The 15,475-nt window shown below is 45.5% G+C and overlaps 1 protein-coding gene across 2 annotated transcripts in view; it reads right to left on the bottom strand.

Annotated features, from left to right (window-relative positions):
• LMNB2 (lamin B2) overlaps positions 1-15,475 on the bottom strand; it is a 28,866-nt gene that overhangs the window by 11,945 nt on the left and 1,446 nt on the right. For both annotated transcript variants that reach the window (XM_080359336.1, XM_080359337.1), the window contains exons 2-5: positions 6,999-7,135; positions 3,359-3,515; positions 3,001-3,126; positions 597-767 (exon numbers count right to left, since the gene is read on the bottom strand). In XM_080359336.1, coding sequence (XP_080215462.1) covers positions 597-767; positions 3,001-3,126; positions 3,359-3,515; positions 6,999-7,135 — 591 coding nt within the window. The remainder of the gene's footprint in view (positions 1-596; positions 768-3,000; positions 3,127-3,358; positions 3,516-6,998; positions 7,136-15,475) is intronic.

The raw sequence follows: 15,475 nt of genomic DNA, 5'->3' as shown, positions 1-15,475 counted from the left end.
GGGGCTCTGACAGATACCAGGGGCGCTTTTCTCCTCAGAGCCACGCGCTGTGTCCTTACAGGTTTATTTTAATCGTAGAGGTTTGGGGGGGGTAGCAAGGTGTGCAGCCTTCTGCTTTTTAGTGTTTATCTGGAGCACCTTTGTGATGAGGAGAGACTGAGGGAGCTGGGGCTGTTGAGCTGGAGAAGAGAAGCTGAGAGGGATCTGATCAATGGGATCAGTATCTCAGGGTGGGTGTCAGAGGATGGACCAGACTCTGTTCAGTGGTGCCCAACGCCAGGGTGAGGGGCAACAGGCACAGACTGAAACATAGGAGGCTCCATGTGAACATGAGCAGAAACTTGTTTGCTGGGAGGTGCCAGAGCCTGGCCCAGGCTGCCCAGAGCGGGTGTGGAGTCTCCTGCTCTGAGACATTCAGACCCCCTGGACCCCGCTGTGTGATCTGCTCTGTGACCCTGCAGGGCTGGGCCAGGGGATCTACAGAGATCCTGCAACCCAACCAGGCTGGGATGCTGTGAAGATAGCGAGGCTGATGGAAATGGTTTTATCCCCCAGCTGGAGCTCAGTCAGACAGATCTGGGGACTGCAGGACTTACCTTGGCCTGGTAGGTTTGCTCCAGCTCCATTTTGTACAGTTTGACTTGTTCATCATGCTGGTTTCGCAGATCCTCCAGTGCCTGAGTCATTTTGGATTCATACTCCTGTTGGCGACTAGTGTCCACCTCGATCAGACGGTGTTCGTGTCGTTTTCTTGTTTCCCTTATTTCCTACACACACAAAAAACAAGAAAAAAAATTCCCCCATTAGGGTAAACAGTAGAAGCAATGACAGTCAGAGAACAATTAACTATTTCAGCATTAATTATTTAGTACCTGAGCTGGGTGAAGATGTCCCTGCTCATGGCAGTGGTTGCACTGGATGAGCTGTGAAGGTCCTGTCACCCCAAACTATTCTGTGATTCTCTAATTCTAGTATAGAGAAGCTACAATACTAAAGGCATTTAAGGCTAAGAATTACTACAGGTACTAACAGATGCAAGTTACCACTCTCATTTGGTACGAAAAGTGATCCTACTTGAAAACAGGTTTAAAAATATTCATATACGGTTTAAATAAGGAGCTGATTTATGCTACAAAAGTCAAAGTGGGTGGAAAGGAGGAGAAAAAACATGAATTTTACACAGAGACTCCATGTGCTGCAGGTCAAACCCTTTCCTTCTCACCATACATCCTTACGTTGCAACAGCACCCCACAAGGACTCAGAGGAAAAGGAACCCCTTTTGTGACCATTACACGTATTGGAAAAATAATCATTACAGAGAAAAACTGCATCTACAAATTCCACTTTAAAGCATACGCAGATCTCTTTTTCTATATAGTGGATGACCTCTACTCATTAGGTTTTGATTATATTGGTAATAAAGCAGCAACCCAAGCCATCTTGAAGACATAAATATAACTTTTTCTGGTCAGAGCTTGCACTAAGAAACGTTCATTTTTAGAGAAGCAAGAGTTCTCTTTGGCTACAATACCGGTCCCAAAGTAGCGAGGTGACGTTCTCATGTGCTTATTCACGCTGAGCCCTGCGGAAACCCGGCCAGGCCCGAACTGAGACGGGAACAATTCCTCCCTTTGGGGCAGGACAAAACAGAGTGGTTCTGAGGATGGGGAGGAGGCCTAAGGGAGCAGCAGGGCCAGAAGGAAGAGCAGCCGAGGGAGCAGGGCTGGCTCTGCACTGCACTGCAGTCACCGCAGGGTAACACTGCTTCAGAGAGCCTTACAAGCTGCTGTGCAGAAATGCTCTCCATCTAAAACAAGACTCTTGGAAATGTGCCCCTCTACTCGCAGCTGTGTGTCCTGATGGGATCTGGAAGCAGATTTCCCTTCTGTGGTGGATTTTTAGGCCACAAAACCTAGCCAGCAGCAGCCCCTCAGAACTGCAGGCAATGACCCCTCCGAGGCCACAGAAATAACTCTATAGTCCCCAGGGTATCAGGTGAAGGGCTGCGCTGATTGAGCAGTTCAACACCACGAGGACAAGCAGGTTTCACTTGCCACGCTCCCCATCGCAATGTTCCAACTCTAATGGGACTCCAGACCCTTCAATGAACCAAAATAATTCTAAAGAAAAGCAATTCCTTTGTTTCTTCGTGTGTTGAATTGGTCCATACAAGGATCAAAGAGCTCCAGAGATGGCGAAAGGAACCACCCCACTTCAAAATCAGCTTCTGCTGCCTTGTTTAGCTTCACCTAGTCAGGTGAAGACACTCACCGTCCCATTCCGCGGCAGGATGTAACTCAGCCGCTAAGCTGGCAAAAATTAAACTCAACCAAAAACCCCTAAGCATTCTACTAGCTGATCAGGCTGAAATGGTTTGATGATCCAAACACCACAACTAGCACACGTGAGATAAGGGCAGAAGCGTGTGGCAGTGGCTCAGCAGCCGCTAACTGAAAGAGCTTGCAGAGAACCAAAGGTCAGAGTCGGTTTCCACAAGATGGAATAAACTGCCATAACGCTTTGGTCTGGTACAGAGAGAAGGTCACGCTTCCCGTTCCCAATCCCCCAGTCCCCGCTCGTGCATTCTCACTATCTGCTTTATGAAAAAATCTGGTTCTCCTTGGTGCTTCTGCGAGCCAACAAACTAAACAGGCACAAAAGCAGCCCTGCACAAAGCAGGGCGATTGCACGCTGTTCTCATCAATACAAGCAGGTTATGGTCACATCCAAACCCACCAAAACTGGTGCTTGTTGGACCCGACTTTCCTTTCCCCAGCAGTCAGCTGTGAACTCACCTGCCCCAGAACAACAGCCCTTGGCTCTCACGACAGTTCCGCCACCATGTAGCTTTTCTCAAAACCTTTAGCTATTTTATTACATTTACAGCAAGGATAACACTGATTTTCCCCAACTGAACTAGTCGGTAATTGCTTATAGTCAGTCTGAATAAAAGGTACATAAAGCTTCAGACTATGATGAGATGACTAGGTTGGCAATACCTCCTCAAACACATTCTTCCTGAACTCCAGATCTTCCTGCAAGCTCTGGCACCGATTCTCCAGGTCCACGCGCATCAGCGTTTCCTTCTCCAGCTGCTTCTTGGCCACAGCATGAGCATCTTCAGCCTAGGAAAGAGTTTTCAGGGTGAAGATTTCATTTTGTCTGGATCCCTGTTTCCCATTTCTAAACCACCATTTTGCCTTACAGAGATTTCTTATAATTTAATTTTATATCCAAGAGGGCCAGGCAAAGGTTCAGCAGCAAGCAAGCTGGATCAATGATGTTCAGACTATAAACTGCTAATAAAAATAACTCATTTTACAATACACTAAAGCAAGGAAGCGTTCACGGCCGTACCTTGGCAAGCTGGGCACGCAGATCGGCCACCTCTGCTTCCAGATTGCGTTTCTCATTCAGGACAGTGTTGAGTTCCGCTTCACTTCGGTGGAACAGCACTTCAAGATCCTTAATGCGACCCTGAGCCACGGACAAATCTGCATCTTTCTTCTTGTAGCTGAAAAAACAAAGTTGATTGTATTTATGTGGATACACATACATCTTGTGCATGCCTTGGTTACAGCTACAGGTGTTTTGTTATTACACACATTTTGTTAGGATTAGTGTACCACCAGGTGGCTCCCGCAGTAACCTGCAAACACAGTTAATAAAAGTCATCATAAACGCCTCTTAAAACTCACAGCTTGTAGCGATGTGTTGTAAATGCACTGCCTACTAAAGAAGAACATATGTTATGGGCAGACAAGGGAAAAACAAGGTATAACAGTAACTCTGATAGCTAAGAGATGACAAATCTGCTTTACACACGAGGTGTAAAGAGTATTTGTTCATTTCCTGGCTGCACAGCACATTTAATTGCTGTTACCTATCATTTTGGGTTATGGTTCTGAGAAACAGAGCGTGCACACGTCCCAAAGAGGCCCACGAGCGTCCCCAGTGTTTCATACTCAATGATGAAACTGCCCTGCAAAGTGAAGATCAGGTTTGCGACCTGAGGAACCTGAACATGCATAAATCTACAGGACCTGATGAGATGCAGCCCCGAGTCCTGAGGGAATTGGCTGCTGTAGCTGCCAAGCCACTCTCTGTGATATTTGAGAAGTCCTGGCAGGCCGGTGGAGTCCCTGGTCACTGGAAAAGGGAAACATCGCACCCATTTTTAAAAAGGGTAGAAAGGAGGAACCCAGGAACTCTGCTGGAGTGACAAAGGGTGGGCTATGGATGACACCTGTCTGGACTAGTGTAAGGCCTTTGACAAGGTCTCCACAACACCCTTCTCTCTAAACTGGACAGAGATGGATTTGCTGGGTGGAAGCCTCACTTGGTGAGGAACTGGCAGGATGGTCGAGGGTCAAAGCTCACAGTGCAGCTGGAGCTCAGTGACAAGTGGTATCTCTCAGGGGTCCATACTGGGACCAGCACCGTTTAATATCTTCAATGACATAGTGGGCACGGAGCCTGAAGTCACGGGCTAAATTAACTCAGTGGACATTTTACAGACATTTCACAGGGGTGGTCCATAGACTAAGGAAACAATATCTGTGTGTTGTAGCAAATTATGGGAAGGGGGTGGTGGTTAATGAGGATGTATTAGATAACATGGGACCTGAGCAGGATGTAACTGGTATGGAATAAGGAGTGGAGAGTGTGCTGGTTTTCGCTGAATAGAGTTCATTTTCTTCATAGTAGCTAATATAAGGGCTGTGATTTGGATTTGTGTCACAAATCCTTGTGTGCCAAGGTTGTTACTGCTTCTCAAACCCAATGGAGCTGTGCAAGCAGGCTCAGAACAAACCAAGAGCAGGATAAGCCCTGGGCTCCTCTGGACACAAACCAGGCCTGATGTCACCACACCCAGCCCCACCCATGGCCTCCCCAGAGCATCCTCAGTGCCTTCGGGCCAGGGCTTCTCAGCTCACAGACTCAGGCTTTAGGAGAAAACAATGAGAAGGCAGCTGGTGAAGCAGCAGGTTGGCTACATTTGGATCCTGTGGCTGGAAAAGCTTTGCAACTGAGATTCAGTTCACTCTAATGCTAAGGAAACATTTCCTAGATATCCTTTCAAGTCGATATTTTCTCTGCATACTCGCACTATGACTTTTCTTCTCCCTGGAACAGGAGGTTCCACTTAAATCTGAGAAGAAACTTCTTCATGGTGAGGGTGGCAGAGCCTGGCCCAGGCTGCCCAGGGGGTTGTGGAGTCTCCTTCTGTGCAGACGTTCCAACCCGCCTGGACACCTTCCTGTGTAACCTCATCTGGGTGTTCCTGCTCCATGGGGGGATTGCACTGGATGAGCTTTCCAGGGCCCTTCAACCCTTGACATTCTGGGATTCTCTCACAAGAGACCAGAGGAGATATGTCTCGGGACAGAAATCTATTATCTCCTCTCCCAGTAACACAACCTATTTCCAAGTGAACAACAAAGTGGCGATATCTGTGATCTTTCTTGTCTGTCATGAACTTGAAAAAAATAAAAGACCAAGGTAATCACAGTGAACATAAAATCACACACTAACCTGCCTACTTTCCCACTACACACAGTTTTTAAAGCACCGAAACAAGCTCGGCTGGTGCGCAGACTGTCGGTGTGGGCAGGACAGGCTCCGGTCAGGAGCCAGGCGTCAAGTGGACACCGTGCGAACCGGGCAGACAGGACTTGGAAAAACCACGTCTGCAAGAATCGCATTTAAGATGTGGCCACATCACAAGAGTAATTTTCCATACGACCCAAGCTAGACACCCTGGGAACAATCCAAGTACATTACAAGCATCTCAAGGGATTAGAAGCAAACAGGTGGAATAGACTTTCAAGCCAAGAAGAATTTAATTCCACTCAGAATAGAGTGAACACCAGGTATATTTTCCTCATATTAGTCTATGGCAGAACAGTTTTTAAAAATGTTTTAAATTAGTGTGGCAGAATGAATCAGTCATTGTGGTGACTGGTGAGGGGCAACTCCATTGTCCAAACAAAAGGTGAGGGAGATGACCCGAGGGAAGCAACCATCTCCATCACTTAAGTGCACAACATTCTACAGCAAGATATTTGTAGAATCTCTTTGCGCTATCAAAAGCATAAAGAACTGGAATCAACGGCTTCACCCCTCTTAGACACAAAGAAGTGAGACAGAAGGCTTGTACTGACAGCACATCTGTACTGGCGCTGCTGGATTTAAAGCATTCTATGACCAATAATGTTCATATATGGGTGATGTACATACTGCCATGCTCAGGAAAAAACTAACACTCCCGAAGTTTATAGATTAAAATATGTACTAAAATTCAAATCAGAAGCAAAAACATCATTTTGCCACCACATATACTCATTTTTAAAAGAAGTTTCAACTACTAAACAGTGTTTGATTACAAAACCTTCCTATTGGGAATAGAGATAATGGATTACGTTTGGCTTCAGTAGCTGGTTTATTTAGGGCAGTTCTCTTCCATGCAGACGGAACAGCAGCTTTTTAAATGCAATCAGTACACGCTCTTTTTCCAGCACACTTACATTGTAGCTTCAAGTGTTTCGAAGCCAACGCTGCTTCCATATTCCCAAACTGCTCAGTGCCACAAGCAGACAATAAAACTGACCATGTTTAAACAATTAACCTTCCTTAGATGGGCCAATTTTGAGGTAGATCAGTTTCTCCAGCCAGTTTACCAAGCAGCTGCATGTGTCACACTCACATCAAGAGAGGTATCAGAGGACAAGAGTGGGGACAACTGATCATTTCAGCCTCCAGATGTCCAAATTGCTCAAATCACAGTATATTAATCTTATATCCACAAATAGATCTGCGGATATACTGGTTAGGTTATCTGCTCTGAATAGCTGAGGAATTTCCCTTTAACAATCTTCTTTACCTGCAATCTTCCAGAAGACACACACTAAGGCATTTTAAAAAGCATCTATAGTATCATTCCCACCTCAAATATTGTCCATTATAATAGCAAAAAAAGATGCAGGACTCTCCTTACCTTTTATTGAACTCCTCAAGTTCCGCTCTCAGTTTTCCTATTTCGATCTGTAATCTCGCCCTCTCTTTGGCGGTTTCATCCAGAACTCTGCGAGCATCAGCCAGTTCAGACTCATAGAGACTCTTGATTCCACTCACCTAGGGGGAAACACGTATTTAAACACGAGAACATCCCAAAGACAACCAAAGAACTGAAGCACAGCACCAGGATTCACACAGTTTGCTTTGAAAAATAGAAGGATGTATTGTATTATTTCTGTTGTTTAAGAATATTCCATATTGAACATTTTCAATTAATATGGACCTACAATTAGACATGATCTAGTCCCAAAGATAAGATTTAATTTTTATTGCCAGTGGGACATAACCAAACAGACCATGTTTGAAGTGTGCAAGTCTGCCAAGGAGAGAAACTGAAGCAGTTTGGTGCTCGCCCTCATTTCCAATGTTACTGCTTTCAAAAATCTCCCAAAGCAGCAGTATCACTTAAAGATAAATGGGGAGAGACGTATTTTGTGGAATACAGGTCCGAGGCCAAATTTGACTCTGCTGCTCTCACACTAGAAAGAATTTGAAACTACATGAACTAGAGAAGTGTGAACTGTTCAGAGATGAGATTCCACTCCTGCTTTCTACCTCACAGGATAAGGATCTAGAGACATCTCCCTGTCCCAACCCAATATACTGAATATTCAGCTGTTCCAACTGCAGCAGAGCACCTCAAATCTTCCACACCTTCACCTTTATTGTGTCCAGTTGTGGCCCCTCAGTTCCAGCAGGACAGGGAACTGCTGCAGAGAGTCCAGCGCAGCCACCAAGATGCTGCAGGGAGTGGAGCATCTCCCGTGTGAGGAAAGGCTGAGGGAGCTGGGGCTCTGGAGCTGGACAAGAGGACACTGAGGGGGGACTCATTCCTGGGGATCAACATGGAAAGGGGGAGTGTCAGGAGGATGGAGCCAGGCTCTTCTGGTGACAACTAGTGACAGCACAAGGGGCAATGGGTGCAAACTGGGACACAGGAGGTTCCACCTAAAGATGAGAAGAAACTTGTTTGGGGTGAGGGTGGCAGAGCCTGGCCCAGGCTGCCCAGGGGGGTTGCGGAGTCTCCTTCTGTGCAGACATTCCAACCCGCCTGGACACCTTCCTGTGTAACCTCATCTGGGTGTTCCTGCTCCATGGGGGGATTGCACTGGATGAGCTTTGAGGTCCCTTCCAACCCCTGACATTCTGGGATCCTGTGTATCAGGTAGTTACAATGTCAGGACCATGTACAACTGTCGCTATTGCTTCTGTGAAAAGATACCAGAACAACTCTTACTGATGTAAATTCAAAACGGAGCAATCAGGGAGCGAGAACAGCCAAAGGCACAATGTACCGACAGTGGGAAGAGGAATTTCATAACAAAGCGTGAAATGTAGAAACAAGCAAGCAAACTGTGCCATTGCTATTGCAGCACCAGTGACAGACTCAACCATCTGGTCTTCAAAAAGACTGATTAACAGCAGTCAGGATATAATTAAGTTCCTGATAGTCTACATTCTCATAGAACTTCTGAAATTAGCTAAAACATGACAGTAAGAGGGATGAGAAGTCTTAGTTTACAAGCATTACACATGCCAGACACAGCTTGGCTGTCTTCCCATGCAACCTTACTTCTGTTCTTTAAAGAATTAATTCTTTCATGCTTTATTCAACTTCAGTTCAGGGGTTTGGGTTTGGTTTGGTTTCTTTCTTCCCCCTCCATGGCTCAGAGCCAGAGTTTGCCTATGGCACAAGCCAACACAACTCTGTATTATCAGTTCACAATGCCAAGAAAAATAAAATCAAATGAGATTTTAAGGCCATACAGCCTGTCATTATGGATGACCATTGAGTGACAATACAGTATTTGCAAACTGCAATACAAAACACAATTGCCCAAAGGGTGAGCACTGATTCTGCACCATCAGGTCCTGCATCCCCAGCATCCCTTCAGCTCTTAAATGTGCCAAAATCCTCATCCTAGGACACCTACCAGGAATTTGGGGCTGTATTGCTGCGGGTTCACAGACACACTAAGTCAGAGTTGACACAAGGACAAATCTCTTCCCAGTATTCCAGGGCATGAACTGGAATTGCATGGTAAGGCAGAAAGGAAAAAAGCCTTTTTCTCCAGGTTTTGGTGAATATTGTCACTAAAAGGCGGTGTTGGTGTGATACTGACAACAGGCAGTAAGCAGTTTATGCTTTTGAAGCATTACAGACAACTCACAGCTTAACACCACCCAAACAATATTCTGAACAGAGAATAAACACTTAACGCAATTCCTGTGTAGTGAGACTAGAGCTGGATGGTGCTAAAAACTGCACGATGAAAGCTGTTTCAGAACCTGTTGGTGAAAAGAGAACCAGAGACTTTGCTCCTTAATTAGAAAGGACTGATTCATCCACAGCATAACCAGTTGTGGTTGCTTACTAAGTATTTTTCTCCTGTGGCTTGTTAACCTCTTCTCTGCTCCGGTTCCACTAACAGGAGAAGGAAACACACAGGTCCGATTCACAGCCCAAAGCGTCGCTCAAAAAGCCATTTTCAGTAGAATTTTAAGCTAATGCACTGAGCGGACAGAAATCACTGAGACATAAGGACACTCTGCACAGGGGGGCACCGGGGACACCCTCAATCATTTGAAGATATATATAAAAACACAAACGACACACTCCAAAACCAAAAACACAACTCACACCAATCCTCCCCATAACTCTACCAACAAGATGCAAAGAGAACATGGATACACAGTAAGACTGAAAAAGGTTTCCTATTATCAAACAACTCAAGATGGTCTTTCTAGATCATTAAAAGTAACATCTTGTTTATTTTCAGCACTTATCAAGCAGTGAAGAGAGAACCAAAGGCTCAAAGTGGTACTGGCTCAGCTGAACTAGTCTGGTGTTGTGTGCTTGACAACACTTAGAGTCCAGGATGGTTATTCATGGAAATCACCGTTCTACCCCAGCACCAAGAGAAAATCTGGCATGTATTTCTGTTCCCTGAAACTGTCACCCCTCAAATTCTGATCTGGTGGAAGGAACTTAACTGGGAATCTGCTGAGTCTCTGAAAATCTCCCAAGAATACAGTCCCCAAGATGCCTCTATCATCTTTGGCTCTACAAACTCCCTTTGTTCATCACTTCACATTTGCTACTCAGTCTGGTCTCTAGTACAGCAACACTTCCCTACATTCTTAAAATGGTGCTGTTAAAGCAAACCAGAACCTCCCAAGATAAGCCTCACATGCCCCTTCCGGACAAGAAAACAAAAAAGTCAATAGCAACAACAGCCAGAATCCACAGTAACTAGAGAAGGAAGCTGAATAAACGCATCTGGCACCTGTGGAGCCCATTTCTGGTGCTGTCCCATCACACTCTGAGCACAGTGACACCAGACAGCGTCTCCCTGTCCTCAAACACTCCCAGACACTGGATGCAAGAGATAACCTGACAACACCTTCCATTTTTTGTTGTTGTCTATCAGTACAATCTAGCAATTCAAATTCCTTCATTCGTTGGTTGTTTCTCATCATTTTGCTTGGGTTACCACAGCCCACCGCATCCTGCTCCTCACATCTGAGAAAAACAGACGCTCATCCTTGGAGGCAATGCCAGCGACAACAGCAGCTGGCACCAAATGCTGAGGAGAAAACGTATAGAGAATGAGGCAAACATACAAGGATTTTCCACTCACATACACTCCCAGCTTCTACAATTTTTTTAAATAGTGTCAAAAATTGTCTCCAGGTACCAAAAACCAGCAGTCACCTTGTTTCTTAGAGACCTCGGTATGGCTTTTTGGAAGAGAAGCAGTGGACAAGGGAACAAGCACATGAACAAGAGTTTGAAGTCAACAAGCAGAAAGGGGAGACTCGGCTAAGCCTGGATACCTCAAAGGCTTGAACATCGTCCACCAAAGGCTCCTATAAGGGTCCAAGCAGAAATAAAGAAGAAAAAGGACACACAGAGATATTTACCTTCCAGGAACAAAGGTGAGATTGGTTGTAGTTCCCCGTATCTCCCCAATCACCCCACCTTTGCTCCATTTCCCGGCAACTGGGATGGGCCACTCCAGAGCTTTGAGGTTAACCTTGAACATCAACCCAGCTCTAAAGGACACTTTGTCTCTCCAGGGCTGCAACCCAGAAGATTCTTCCAAGAAGAGCCCAGGAGACGCCGAAGTTTATTCTCCTGACTGTGGGTCCTGCTTTTTGCTCTGCTCCATCCTCTAAAGATCCCAAACTTCACCATCTCATGCTCACTGTCCTGACCTTCGCATCCCTGACCAGTTCCTCATTATTTAGTAAGTATGAGGTCCAGCAGAGCACAAAGACTAGTGCATGAGTCTTCTTCCAGCTGACAGAAACGGGTTCATTTACCTCTTCTTGATCAGGCCAGCAGCAGACACATGGCACAGTGTGACCCATGTTCATCGCTAATCCCGACCCACGAGCTCCAGCCGGCTCGTACCGTGTCCCCAGGCAGAGCTCCCGGCAACTCCCTGTCCCCACCTTCCTGAAAATCCTGTATGTGTTTGTCACTTCACTCTGGTGGGGTGAGCCATCCCTGATCCCAATCACTCACAGATCTGTAACTGCCCAGACTTGTCATTCCCCGTTTGTTCTCCATGCTGCATACGTTAATGTCCCAGGCATTTCAGAGGCACCAGAGTGTGACGATCCCCAGGAAGGGCAGCAGAGCTCCCCCCCAGGGCTGTCCTGCAGGAGGTTCCTTCTTTACATGCCTGTGCTTGGAACATTGCCATTTCATTCTTCTGCTATTGCTTTCTCTGCTCTGCACAGAACCCCAGGCCTTTTTCTTGCTTACTCCATCCACCACTTCCTCACCTGATCCTACCTGAGAATTTCTCCCTCCCCCACCATTCCCACTTGAAAGTTCTTCTTAGCGGGCTGACCAGCCCTCTTGGCAAAGATACATTTACCCTCCTCAGGTGGATCCTGTCCCTTTGAAGCACTAGTCAGTCCTGAAAGACGATTCCATGGCCAGAGAAACCAAAATGCTGTTGCCAACAGCAGCTGTGCAAATGTCGCTCTGCAGGATCTGCTCAGCCATCCTCAAACCATCCTTCCCCACGCCATTAACAATCATCCAGAGCCACCTAAGTCATGTTTGATACCTTTCAGGTCACTCCTGACAGTATCACAGCAAATACAACAGTCATACAGCCAAGTGAGCCTCAGGAGTTTCTCTACAAGTCCAGAGTACAAGCTCCTGGGAAGCAGAAAACATTCCTAGATAGCGCAGTAAATGGGTCCATCCACTCTGAAAATGTAGCCTCTCCCATCTGAAGATGATGGAAGAAATAAAACCAAAAGCTCCAAATGGAGTTCAGTAGGAACCGGCAGACAGGCTGCAGGCTGACCCACGGCATGGCAACGTACACCCAGCCTAACTCCTCCTGCACAGAGGTCAACCTGGACACCCTACAAATTGCACTACAAATGTGCTTTCACATTTTTCCTCTTCTGCTGGCAAAACCCTTCAAGGGAAGCAGAGCATGTGGCGAACGAAAACAGTAACATTTCCATAGCACAGTCTGAAAAGCAGGACTGCTGGATGCTCTTGAACCTACCAACCTGTGCTGGGAACAGTCAGAGCTCCCTGTGAAGCAGAATAGGGACCAACACACAAACGCAGACCCTCCCACAGCCACCATTTGGGAAAAACCACAAGGTGTCACTTAATAAAGACATAGGGAACATGCCAAGGTGACAGTGAACCTACATGCTGGGCAAGAACAATACCCCATCCAGCCACAAGTGAGTCCAGACAAATTTGGCGAGGAAACAATCTCAATGTGCAAAACCTAAGTGAATTCCCACCAGTTGTGGTTCAGTATGTTCTTATTCACCCAGCTATGGACTGACTACCAGTCAGCTGCATCCCAGACTCACCAAGGACATCAGTCAAGTTCTCAAGCACAATGAAGACGAGTTGCACATCACCACTGTCACCTCCCAGGTGATGTCTATAGTGCCAGAAGACCATTTAACCCCATGTCTTGGAGGCTACAAGTCTTGAATGACCCACCATCCACAGCAGCATCTGAACGTGCATTTTTCAGGTGGCAACCAGGCAACACCTGACTCAGGTACCCTGGTCAGGACAGTCGCTCTGGTTACCACACACGGTGCACATGAAGAGCACAGCAGCGGTGGTGAGGTTACGGTGACAGTTCTGACAGCTCTGCCATTCAAGATTGTGGCCACCACAATCACACCGCAGAGCTCGGAAGCCATCGGTGAAGAGGGAACCCCCTGTGGATGCTGCTTTTATCACAAGCAATCGCTGGCAGTAGCCGAGGCTCACAGGGATCCTCTTTTTTTCTCCCTACTTCTCATTTCTGTGGGCGAGAACAGTGGGATGTGCTCAGAACAGTGTAGGAACCACTCCCGTGTCCATCAAAACATCTTTTTTGGAAGCCTGTAATCACAAGCCCTCCAGGGAGTTCATGGAAAGGGAACGGAGGAGAGCTCTAGGACTCCTTGCTCAGCCGTTCCAGTATTTCCCCTCCCGGATTATTGTAAAAGTGACCCCAACACAGTGGCAACAGCATCAGTCACATACTAGGGAGGTACAAAAACAAAGGGATGAGCTAAATTTCTCTTCTGTCAATCTAAACTACTACATTCCTGCAAGAGAGCAAACAGAGAGAGAATGAGGTCAACTACAGGTTCCCTCAGCTATAGAGGCAAAATATTTGTATTTGTCCCAAGGCTTACTGTATACATATTTATTTCTCTAAAGGCCTACTACATACACATAAAGGCAGAACAGCATTGGACAGGGTTAGGGAAAGTGGGGAAAAGGGTTGTAATTAGAAGAGGACTAGAAATGACTCTCAACTTCTGCTGAGTTCCTTTTCTCTCCTGTTAAAAGGCAGCAGCCTTGTGTTCCTCAAAAAGAGCAACAGGAGTTATTTTGTTCCAAAGCCGTGATGCAGTTGTGGTCCATAAAACTATGGAGATTGTCCAACAGGGGAGGACAAAGTGGCTGCTTTCTTGTGTCCTCTGCAGATTGGTGACGAAAACAATGGGGAAAAGGAACACCAGCTGATGATTAGTGTCTGGTAGAACAGTGACAGTCTTTGGCTGAACAGCATCAGCAGAACTTGCCTCATCTAGAAGACAGTCCCCTGAACTAGAGCTTTGAAAAGATGATCAGAAACACCTTGGATATGGACACATCACCTGTTTTCCAGACAAAAGTCTCAGGTGTTACCATAGAGCCCACTGCTGAGCATCACTCCAGCTTGTCATCCCACAACGCGCATCATTCCATCCACCACCGGGCAGATGATGGTCCCTGTCACTACCATAGATAAGCCACAAATATTAGAATATTTAGACCGCCAACCAAAAAAATCTGAGTCATATTTAAACATAGTTGAGGAATTTTCATCTTGAACACACTGGGAAAAGAAAATAGTCTATTTTAAGCATGTAGAGCTAGTATAAAGATATAACACAGTAGACAAATATCACTGGACTACGCTTGACTGTGTTTCTACACAGAAATTAGAGTTGCTTTGGGCTTTGTTTGAGTTCTGGATTTTTTGTAGCGTTTGGAGGGTATATTTTTAATTAGTGTCTCGTTTCATGCTAAGCCAAATCATTTTATGAACACCAATCCCAACAGTGTAACAAGAAAACTGAATTGTCAGCAGAAAATCCAGTTTACTAGACTGGTTCTGACAGTGAAAGGGCCGGATCCTCCCATTCCAATAAATGCAAAATCCGACAGACACCTGAAGTTTTACTGCTCCCGCCGTGCTAAACCACTGTCCATTATCGTGCATCAAAACAACAAGACTACAAATGCTCCTTTTTGGACACGTGTAAAGAGTAATTAAGCTGTCCTAAAGGAATGGGGTAAACATTTAACGAAATTGGGCCAAAGACCAGCTGAAGTATCTCACATTGGCTCTGATGTGCCAAAGAGTGTGAGGAATCCTGACAAAGTTTGTTAGAATAATGTCGAAGAATTACGACTTTTTTAAAGTCTGGAAGGAAAGTAAAGAAGAAAAGCACTAGGGCAAAGTAAATAAAATATTTATAACAAAATAATCAAGTTTATTTTCCAACTACTGCATCAGAGTAATTGATAACACCCACAACTGATAATACCCAGAACTGCTGCTAGGAGTTGGTTTATATTCAAAATCTATAATGAGATTTAATATTAAAAATTCAATGAGATTATATCTATATGTTTTCTGCTTGTCCTGTTCTTACTCTACTAATGTGTACTGTCAACAGATCTACGTTCTGCCTCCTACATATACAACACATACTTCTAGCCTCCAGCAATAAACAACTTATAAGCTGCTTGAACCAGACATGATTATTTTGTTTACAGCATGACTTTACATAGGACAAGCAACGTAGTCATGTTTTACGTTCAGAAATATCTAGTTATTCTTTGAAAAT

Source organism: Nesoenas mayeri (assembly GCF_963082525.1).
Source record: "Nesoenas mayeri genome assembly, chromosome: 25".
In the NCBI taxonomy this organism is placed as follows: domain Eukaryota; kingdom Metazoa; phylum Chordata; class Aves; order Columbiformes; family Columbidae; genus Nesoenas; species Nesoenas mayeri.
Note: the sequence above shows the minus strand (reverse complement) of the source record. Positions and strands in the feature narration are given on the sequence as shown.